General features: G+C 38.0%; 1 protein-coding gene across 1 annotated transcript; it reads right to left on the bottom strand.

Moving 5' to 3' along the window:
* Positions 1–524: 524 nt before the first annotated feature.
* On the bottom strand, positions 525–4595 carry LOC111808428 (formin-like protein 2). The gene is made up of 5 exons (XM_023694387.1): positions 3101–4595; positions 2805–3012; positions 2516–2724; positions 1646–1890; positions 525–1549 (listed from the first exon to the last, which is right to left on the bottom strand). The coding sequence occupies exons 1-5, from the start codon at positions 4431–4433 to the stop codon at positions 719–721; spliced, it is 2826 nt and encodes a 941-aa protein (XP_023550155.1). The 5' UTR covers positions 4434–4595; the 3' UTR covers positions 525–718.
* Positions 4596–11104: the final 6509 nt, after the last annotated feature.

The raw sequence follows: 11104 nt of genomic DNA, 5'->3' as shown, positions 1-11104 counted from the left end.
CAAATTATTGACTTCACGTGTGTTTACTTTCAATGTCTTGTTTTAATATAAGCGATCCATTGACACGTTTTTATACATTTGACACGTTATTATACATCTAACTCGAAGTCTTGTGTTTATTCACTTTATATGAACTCGAAGTCTTGTTTTATTGCACTTTCAGAAGTAAATGACTCGTACTCCCATTTATGTGATAATAAGAAACAAATATTATAAAATGACCATAATTTAAGGTTGTCATCCCTACCTAATTACAAATTTGTTTTATTAATTTAAAATCACGTCCACCATTTTTCTCGGTAATTATTTACCGATATTGATCGCTCGAGTCTATATATTACTTTACTTATTTGTTTTCTACACGGTCAACTCCCTTCTTCCTTCAACTAAGCTTTTAAGTCGTTTAAGTAGGTAGGATGGTGTTCAAAAACTCGACGATATGATCAATCCAACCCAATTCGTACGATTTCGTTGAGCTTAGTTCAAATAAATTAAAACTTTATCAATACCGAACACGGGGTAAATTTATATCGAAGATGGAACACCTGTTTTGATATGAATTTGCGTTGCGAAAAACAAATGGAGATGAAACTTTCAGTCTTTTTCTGAAACTGTTAAGATATGAACATATTTACAGACAAAACTATTGAACCAAAATATGAAAGCAGTTTCATGCCAACTTGTAAACAACATAAATAATCCATCCAACAAACATGTTCTAAGACGAGGAAGATGAGCTATCATCATCAGACGAACCGTAGCGTTGACTTTCGCACAATCCCGGGAAAATTGATGGAAGACTTTGACTTGAAGGCCCCGTAAATTGTCGAGCCGAACCGACTATTGTTCTTTCGTTGATTCTTCCAACTTCCTTGCATACCTGATCTAAGATGCCAAGAAAATCCTTTACCACCATGAAAATACGCAGCGGTCGAGCTTCTTCTTTCGCTAAGTTTCCATGGAAGTATTCGGTTATTTCCTTGACCATGGAGACGACAATGCGCTCTCGGACTTCTATCCTTGCTACTTCTTCAGCTGCCTTCCCCAAGAACCTGTTCATCGAGGCCGAGAAATTTGACTTACTCCCTCCTTTCGACATCTCTTCGTTCAATCTTATGACCTCAGTGATTTTCGTGATCCCTCTAGCGAGTTTCTCTACGTCGTTGCTAAGCACATCGGCATCCATTAATGCAGCTTTTTTCACATTTGAGAGCTCCCTGCTAAGACCCGAAACGACTTGAAGACCAAGCTTTCGAAATTCGACATCATTTGTTAAGGAAGATTGTTGAGTTTTATCAGCATTTGCCGGGTTGTGATCAGAGGTGGAATGTCGATAACCTTCAGCTCTAATAATCTCCTGCACTACGAAATGCAAGAGAGTCGTCTTTCCATCCGTGCCCTTGATATCGACAAGCTTGAGAAGGGTGTCGAGTTTAAAGGCATGAGCATCGCCTCGGTTCGTGCCTACATTCATTCGGTTCCCAGTTTTGAGCACTGCTTCAAGAAGTTTGAGAAACATTCTGCTGTCTTTCAATTCTTTACAAGCAGCCTGTGTAGAACACAAAATATTCTTGCACAATCCATAAATTTGAAAAAACAGAATTTCCAGTAACAAGAAGTTGACTGTAGAAAGGGTAAGAATTACCTCGAGCGTTTCGAAGGACCGATCGAGGTACTCGACCTCAGAATCGAAATTGGCAATGTAAAGCACAGCATCCACCCTTTTGAATGCAAAAGGTACATCAAGAACTACTTTGAGGAATTTCTCAGCTGGGCCAAGTTTAAAAGGCGAATCGTCTTTGTATTCTCTTAATTTACGTTCCTCGTCATCCGTTGGCGCCATTTTCAGTAAGCTTTCGAGCAGTTCGGTACCCAAAGTATCTGAATTCCCTGTATGAACATAGCAAAATAATTGAAACAAACAGGGTTTGGCACATGCAATGCCTACAAAACCAGGAATAATGACACCTGAATCAATGTAGACTAACTATAGTTTACATGTGCCAACATGGGAAAAGTCCTAATTCATTTGATCACGGTACAAAAGTGAGACCCCACATCGGTCGTTGAAGAGAAGAACGAAGCATTTCTTACAAGGGTGGAGAAACCTCTCCCTAGTAGACGCGTTTTAAAATCTTGAGGGAAAGCCCAGAAGGGAAAGCTCAAAGAGGACAAGTGATGAGTTTAGGCTGAGAAGAGGGGGCGGATTGTGAGGTCCGACATTGGTTGGAGAGGGGAACGAAGCATTACTTACAAGGATGTAGAAACCTCTACCTAAGTAACGAGCCAAAGTGGATAATATTTGTTAGCGGTGGGCTTAGGCTGTTACAAATGGTATCAGAGCCAGCCACCGAACGGTGCGATGAACTGGTCGGGGTAGAACTTAGACCCTCACTATAGTAGACACGTGAGCTTAGGTTGTTACAATAAAACGATTTCAACAGATTCTAGTATGCAATGAACAGAAGATGTACCAGTTTCATGTATTAAACCAGACTAGTTTGATAAAGTATACCTTCCAAAAGGGCCTCTGAGACTTCTTCAATGGTAACATTAAGTGCCCTCAGCAAAATTGCAATATTCTGAGACTTCTTAGGATCAAGAACACGATTCTCTTGATTCCCTAAAGCCATGTTTTGACGAACACCACCATTTTCTTTGCTGCTTGGATTTGAATTATTGTTATTCGCCATAAAAAGTGATTCAATCATTTCTTCATTCAACCTGCAATCATAGTACAGTTCAAAAGGATGATCCAGAACAACAAAAATATGAATTCAAGAAGCATAATATAAGTTTCTTACTGAAAAGAACTCGATTTGATCTGATCCCACACCATGGCTCGATCGGAGCTCGTTCGAACTTTGTCCCAATGCAATGCCTTCAGTTTCGGCTTCGAATTTTCCTCCGTTCGCTCTGTATCTCCAATGGCGTTTGATTGCTCCTCTGCTGACATATGAGCTATGTTCTGGGAGAGTATAGGTCTTGATGGCACTGTGAGTACGGGTGGACCTGTTAAGAACATGAATTAAAGAATCCTATCAGCTTTTGATTTAGCAATAATTTAATATATTAATGTTGTCTTGTACTAATTATCAACCTAGATTTGGCTCCTTATTGGAAGATTGAGGAATCTCCCAATACATTGGAGGCGGCGGTGGCGGTGGTGGAGGTGGAGGTGGTGGCAGTTTCACCGGAAATGGTTGTTGGTGATCCATTCTATATCCATTAGAGAACTGCCGATGTAGCTCCGACAAATTGAGGTCTCTCGATGGCGAGTTCTTGGTGTTTCCGGAACCTCCCAGTGGCGAAGAAGCAGAGGACAACGACGGTGATGGTGGTACAGGAAGCGTCGGCTGCCGTACAGGAACAGGAAATCTGATAATGGAGTCAGGCGATTTCGAGATTAAGCTGGTGGGGCTGAAGATCAATGGCGGAGAAGGACTATTGGGAACAGAAACAGAGGGTGAACCAGAATTCAAACTCGAATTATAGCTTTTCCTCAAGAAATTATCAGTTTCCACATATTGAAACAATTTCACAGGGCTCAATCTTCTATTACTCCCCATATTCTCCTTCCCGCCGACGGAAGACCCTCTCGGCGAAAAGAACTCTTCGTCCTCACCATCTTCATCATCATCCTTATCATTACCATCAACATTCCTTTGATAATCTTGGGCGAAATTCCGGCGAGGAAGAGGCGGAAGGGGGTTCAACTCCGGGGATCCCATTTTCACCGGAGAAACCGACTCCACAATCCCGCCGGCACCGTCATCCACAGTTCCGGGAGCCTCCTCATCAATCTCTGGAGAAGTAGCCAAAGTCCCAAGATAGAGAAATTTGGAGGTAGTAGTAGAGGAGGTTCTGTGCTTGTGAAGTCCATCGGAAGTGTCGATACCCGGCGGGTAGAGGCGGAGATTATCAGTACCGGAGGCCTTATCAGTAGCAGAGACTTGTGGGTTTCGCTTACGAAAGTAGAAGAACAGAGCAAGGAGAAGAAGAAGAACAGAGAAAGCAAGAGACAGAGAGATAACAATGGCAAAGACGTGGCGGTGGAGGTGGTGGGAAGAAGAAGTAGGCTGAGGGAAGAGAAGAGCAGAAATGTTAGCCGGAAACGTAGGAAGCGCCGTGGAAGGTGGGGTCGGAGGCGGCGGGGGCGAGGAAGGGTAGGAGGGAAAAAAGGGTTTGGGAGGCGAGGAGTAGGAAGTGGAGGAGAAGGGGAGCTTGGGCTGTTGGTGCTGAGGTTGAGGCAAGGGAGAGAGAGAAGGAGGTTGAGTAGGAGGCATTGATGAAGTCCATGGGAAAAAGGGTTGGTGGAGGAGGTGGCGGTGGTGGCGGAGGAGGGGGAGGAAGGTCCGGTGAGATGCGGCGGAGAGGGGAGAAAGAAAGAGAGGAAAGAAGAGGAGAAAGAGGGAAGGGGACGGAAGGGACATTGCAGAGAAGAAGAGAGCAACAATGGCGGATGGAAAGGAAGGGGGGTTTAAGTGTGAAATAATAATTGGGGGAGTTGCAGTTTGTTTGGGAGTGGAAAGATTCTGGTAGCAATGATCACAGTGAAGGGGGAAGGAAGCAAGGAGATGACTGATCACTGCTCACTAATGAGCTGGACACACAAAACGCAAACCCCTTTCTTCTTCTTCTTCTTCCTCAGGAGAAACAGGGGAGGGTCGATGGGGTTTCACGCGCGCGGATGGGCGCGTGGATGGTCAACACTGAAGCGCGCCCATGATATTGCAGAGGAGGAAATTACGGAAATCGCCCTCTGGGTTTTCACGGTGGCTACAGTGCCTCTGGTGTACCTACTTCTGTAGCGCGCCAACATTCGGAGACTTCACTTTTTATTTTTATTTTTTATTTTTAAAGTTCACAATTAGAAAGGTCTATTAAATGAAAAAAAAAATATATATATATATAAATAAATTAATTAATTTAGAATTTTTAAAAATTATATTGATTCATTAGGATTTTTTATAATAAAGTTTTTATTAAAAAAATAAAAACTTTTAAATAACTATTTTTAAAAAAGAATAATAAACAAGTTTAATTTAAAGTTGTTTCAATTTGATGCAATACAATTTTTATTTAATTAGTGTTTTAATTTAGTTTTATTTTGTGTTAAATAAAAAAAATTATATAAAATTTATCTGTTGGCAGACGGTGGCGTTGGCGTTATTGAGAAAACTATTCTGGTTTGCTTCCTTTTGTTTATTTGTTTTAATTTCTATTATAGTGGACATGGATACATTGTATTAACCGCTTCTATTAATGAAAATTAAAAAAATAAAAATAAAAATTACTCTTACCGTTCATACATGCACGAAAACTCTATCCTCCATTTCCCTTTTCCCGTCTACTTTAATACCGAGATATTCACACAATTTACCTCTTATTTTGTTCATCATTGCTACAAAGAATCTCTCTTGACAATATAATCCTGGTCCAACTCATTTAGCTAATACACAAAAATCTCTCTGCCGTCTTTCATCTGGTAATTCTGTTCTCTACTACATTTTTAATCATCTTGATCTCTAAAATTTCTCCCATTTATTTTAAAAAAATAAATAAAGAAAGAAAGGAAAGAAATTTGTACGTTCAAATAAATTTTAAAAAAAGTATGTAAAAAACTAATGATTATGTGAGGCATTGAAGAACACGAAAAGAAAAAAGGAGAAAAATATAAAATGTTTTATGGGATTAAAGAAAAGGAGTTTTAATTATTTATTATTTTTTGGTTATGACAGGGTGGGGGCCACGTATAATTGACCAAATCATTTTTTTAATTATTATTTTTAAATATATAATTCTCCTTAATTGGAATGTTGGTGGTGGATAGGATACTCTTTCTCAAATATTATTAATATTATTAATTTATTAATTTATTAATTTTGCTTTCCCCCTATATTTATTTTAAATCAATATTTTTTATTTTCTATTTAAATTTTATTATTCCCAAAATTTTGGCTTTTCTCTCATCTTTTCTCTCTCTTTTTTGTTTTGTCTCCCTTCCTTAAATTTTTACTACTTTTTTCTCCAACTTTGTCTCCTCTTTCTCATTGTTCTACTACACTTCGAATATATTTTTTTTCCAATTTTTTTGGGGACTTTAGATGTCGAATTTCAAGATGAAATACAATAGAACAATACTAAGAAAAATCTCGAGAACTAAAAGAAAAATATAATAGAAAATTGTTGAGAAGTAAGAGAAAAGTCAAACCAATTCTGGAGGGGTATTTTGGTCATTTCAACTTTGTTTCGTGATTAATGGCATGTAAATGAATTAGTTGATTGATTAGTAGAGAAAAGAAAGAAAGAAAACAAAGAAGAAAAGGAAAGAAATAGGAAGAGAGAGAAAAGAGAAATTCATTCACGAGAGCCTCCTGGATATTTAGTCTGGACATTTGAACGGTTCAAATTCATAAAAAAAATCAGGAAGATCGAGAGGTAAGTGATAAGATAAGGAAATCAATACAAGGAGAATAAGATTCGGATTTCCTTCTTAATCGAATATCTCAAGACAAGAACATTGTTTGAGATTCGAATCACTTCACAAGGAAGATCGATCATATCTAGCTTGAATGATTCTTGTTGATCAAATATCTCAAGACAAGAACACTTGCTTGAGATTCGAATTACTCCACAAGCAAGATTGATCATGTCGAGCTTGAATGATTCTACATGCAACCTAAATTACATAGAATTGCAAAGAAACTTAGTCATTGGCTAAAGAAAGCACAAATGCTCTTTTTATATATATTTTTCCAAGTCGGCTTACAAATACAATATTCATGGCTTTATATAGCCTCAAAATGAAACTATTAAAGGCATTTCAAGAGTTCTAACATTCATACTTAATGCCATAATTAGCCGTTATGTAATTGTAACCTAAAATAAATAAAAACTCTTAAACTACTTTAATGAAATACAATAACTCTAGATTGTAATCCACCCAAAATTTATCACATGAAACTTCATTTTTCTTCAATGTGGCATGAATTAAAATATCTTTTGATGATTTCAACAATATTTTCTTCACATCTTCATTGAAGCATATTGTATGATTGATGTCTCTTGGTTCATATCAGTAAGGGTTTCGAGTTTTTAGTTTCATTTTTTCTTGCACTCATGAGTTTCTTGAGGATTTAGGTTTTGAAATTAGCCTAAAATTATTTAAGAAGTGATTTTGCTCAACTTTTATGAAGGAATTCAGAGGCAAACCTCACGGAGTTATGACGATCCTCAAGAACGGTAAAAAATGAGCAGTTACGTAAAAAAAGATACATAGTCGGAAGAAAGGGGGAAAAAACAAGAAATCCTAAAGTATTCTCAAAAGGGTTCTTGAAACTAAAATGCAACTGACACGTGTCGAGCATCGAGTAGAGGAGCGCAACTAGAAAGGATGAGGACACATGTCAACATAGGATTCCTAGCAGGTGAATGCACGAGATTGAGCCATGTGTCAATATAGTAAAAACCAAGGAAATCAAAACGAAAGCAAGGTCCAAACTCACGTCGTGGGACACAAAGGAGCATAGCCTACACGACTACCCCTCCCAAACGCGTGTGGATACTCGTGTGTGGGTTGCGCGTGTGGAGGCACGTGAGGCATTTTGAGGTTGGTTTTTTACATAATTCGACTCTTGTTTGTTTGTTTTTCACCACTATTTTGATATAACCTTATGTTTAACTTGAACTGAGACCTACATAGAAATTTCATAAAATTAGAAGCTCCTAACAAGCGAAAGAGCAAGTTCAGGAATGCACATATTACCCAAGTAAGTAGCCATTCAGGCTTTCTTCAAGAATTACTTGTAAGGATCACTAAGACGTACTAGCATGCAAATATGCCTTGTTTTAGGTGGTTAGAATATGCATGATTAAGACTCTGGAAGGGAATTTAGATGAGAATGATATGTTTGAGGTAAAAAATTTAGCAAAATGCCCCAAAAATGAGATTTTACGATGTTTTAAATGTTTTTTGATGTGTTAAAAAGGAGGATGAGATTTTATGATTTGTGCTCTAAGTGATTGATCGATGTTATCTCCCTATTGAGCTTGCATGAATGTTCAGATAATGTATTTCGTGCTTTAGGTGATTGATAGAATTATCTTCCTAATAAAGCATGCATGAATGTACCAACTTAAGAATAGGGCGCTAAACCAAGGTCAAAGCATTTTCAATAAACCGAGCACTCTAGGATCATGAGTTGTGACCAATGGTCGAGACCATAGTGCACCCAGAAATTTGATTTGCCTCAAGGAGCTAGTCCCGGAAGTCATGGAAATGTGAGTTCGAGGTTTAAACCGTCTTCACGCCCTAAAAATCTAGTAAACCTCCACAACACCCAAGGAAATTGAGGAGAGGTTATGAGGCCTCTAGAAGCGTGAAAGGTATCACCAGAGTTCGATCCTCCTATTTTCTCTGGTACCTCAATACCACTATTTCGCAACCTAGGTCAAATCGAATAGTGTCCCTGCCAAGCGGTAGGAATCTAAGAACTTCTACTATCGAGCTAGACAAGGTCAAACAGGATGGTGGGTTGTGGCTAATTGAGGAGTTATTAATGTGTACAGGTATGGGTCAAAAGCGATTTTGTAAACCCAATCTAAGAGGGGATGAGGGACTACATAAGTAGTTCAGCTCACATTCAGTCCAGTGTGAAAAAATGGTCAAAGGCTTCCTAAATAGGCTTGTTGCACGATAAACCCACCCTAAGAGGGGTAAGGAATCACATGGGTTGACTGAGTAGCTAGCGGGCATGTGGGGACGCTCTCCTAGACGTTGATTGTATGAAAATTCCTATGGAAGGGTCACCTGTTAACCTTAGACATATGTTTTCAGATAGAGATACCATACTCTCTTATGAAAAATGATAGGATAACACCTCAACCCAGGATATCGATCGTCCATTTCTATGGCAATGCAAACTTACCAAGTATGAGAAGAGAAAGATTAGTTCACTCTAAGATTTGATACATTGTCCAATAGATTCACGACACTAGAGCTTGGTGAATAGCTTCTAGGCCTCAATAGGGTATGTGAAAAATGAGAGAACCGCTCAAAACTTCAAGACCTTCCTAGAGTATTGAATAGTTGTAGAATTAGGTTCAAACTTCTTAGAGCCCAGAGAAAAGTCCGTAGTAACTTACTAGAGATTGGATATGATTAGTGCGTACAAATAGGCTGCTTATTGAGTATTTTTGTACTCACCCCAATTTACATTCCTTTTTTAGATGTTTTCGACAACCAGTTGAGGTGGGAGAGCGTTCAAAGGCTGCATGGTCATAAAGGAGATCGCCCTGGAGTGTCAATCTTATTTGTGCGTTTTGGGTTTTGTTTGAAATTGTACGCCAAACTCGTTCCTCTTTTGTAATAAACTTGACCAACACTCAATTATATTAAATTTCAATTTTTTTAATTGTGTATTGTGTAATCTAAATTTTAGAAAATCTTATAGTATTTTATTTTTATTTTTATTTCATCATGGTTCAAGATTCCAAGCCTAAAAAGTTGGGTCGTTGTAGATTGATATTAAAGAAGTCAAGTTTTAGGTCTAATAGACTTGTCTAGATAGAGTGTCATACACCTTTTCAGCCTATCTCAACGACATGCTTCATTGTGACTAGGTACATAGTATAAACCTGTAAAGTAGTATACGAAATGTTAAAAGACCAAAACTCCAGGTATGATTTGGATTACATAGTTGAGATATTCAGTTATGATAATACCTTAGAGTGTTAAAGAGTGAACAATAATCTTATAAGACGAGAATTGATTTGAGTTAAAGTGTCTAATGGTGATGAGGCCGAAAGGGGTCATGAGATAATAGACTGGCCTTAGAAAAATAAAGAGTTGACGTCGTAGGGAGCAAGATGTCCAACACGTAGATTTAGTACAAGATACCTTAAGGTCTGGTACCATATCAAGAGGTACCTATGACCCAACCTCTCGTGACCATAAATCTTGAAGAGAAGCATGCCTCCATGCCAATACGTAGTAGCTCCAGAGAAATTAAGCACCCCACAAGCAAACCATTACCGTTAGAAGTTCTAGATAAGTTGACATTTTAAGAAATAAGATTTACCAACCTTGAAAGACATGCTATGGAGATCATGACCGTAAGATTTTTGTTGGAGTAAGTTTACGGACTTTCACAAGCATGATAGGCCAATTATTCCATTTTCTTCCACTTCGTCTCTTAGAGTTTCTAACTTCTAGACCCTCGAAATGGAGGGTTCAATTATCTATAGAGCTCATTTAAGGTTGTGAATTTCGGTCGAGACAAGATAAAAGCAATTAAAATAAATAAAATACAATAAAATTTTGTGCAATTTAAACATAACAACACCACAATTAAAAACAAATCAAAATCTAATACAAGTCGGTATTGTTCAAATCTTTTTACAAACGAAGAATAAGTTTGGGATACAAATTCAAGTAAAACACGAAAAATCCAAAACATAGATGGATTGGCACTTCGAAACGACCCCCTTTATGACCGCATAGCTCCCAAACGCTCCCCTACCTCGATTGACAATTAACGAATACCTAAACAAATGTAGAATGAGGCGATTATAAAATACTGAATAAGCAATCTACTTGTAAGTTCTATCGCATCCAGTTTGTAGTAAGTTATTACATGCTCTTCTCTAGGTTCTAGGAAGTTCGATCCTAATTCTATAGCTAGCTGAGCTTCTAAAAAAACCTCGAAGTTCCAAGTGGTTCTCATGTCCATAATAAACTCTTTTAGAGTCTAGAGGCCATTCACCCATTTTTGGTGCACGTCTATTCGATAGAGTATCTGATATGGAAATCAAACCAAGGGAAAGTATGGAACAGATTACCTTGATGATCAAGATCAAGAGTAAAGAAAACTCGTTTCTAAACTCGTGATTCGAATCACTCCACAACAGGTTTGATCAAAATCACTTAAATGACTCTAACATGCAAGTTCTAAACACAAGAATTTGCAAAGAAAGTTTAGCTCTTAACAAAGCTAAAATAGAAATTCTATTCTTAATTTCAAAATCTGATATCTAATCAAAGAAAAGAAGGCTTTATAGAGCCTTTACAACCTTAACCCATGTATACATAACTCCCAAATTA

This window comes from Cucurbita pepo, chromosome LG01 (genome assembly GCF_002806865.2).
Source record: "Cucurbita pepo subsp. pepo cultivar mu-cu-16 chromosome LG01, ASM280686v2, whole genome shotgun sequence".
Lineage (NCBI taxonomy): Eukaryota > Viridiplantae > Streptophyta > Magnoliopsida > Cucurbitales > Cucurbitaceae > Cucurbita > Cucurbita pepo.
This window is presented reverse-complemented; position numbering and strand designations above follow the sequence as displayed.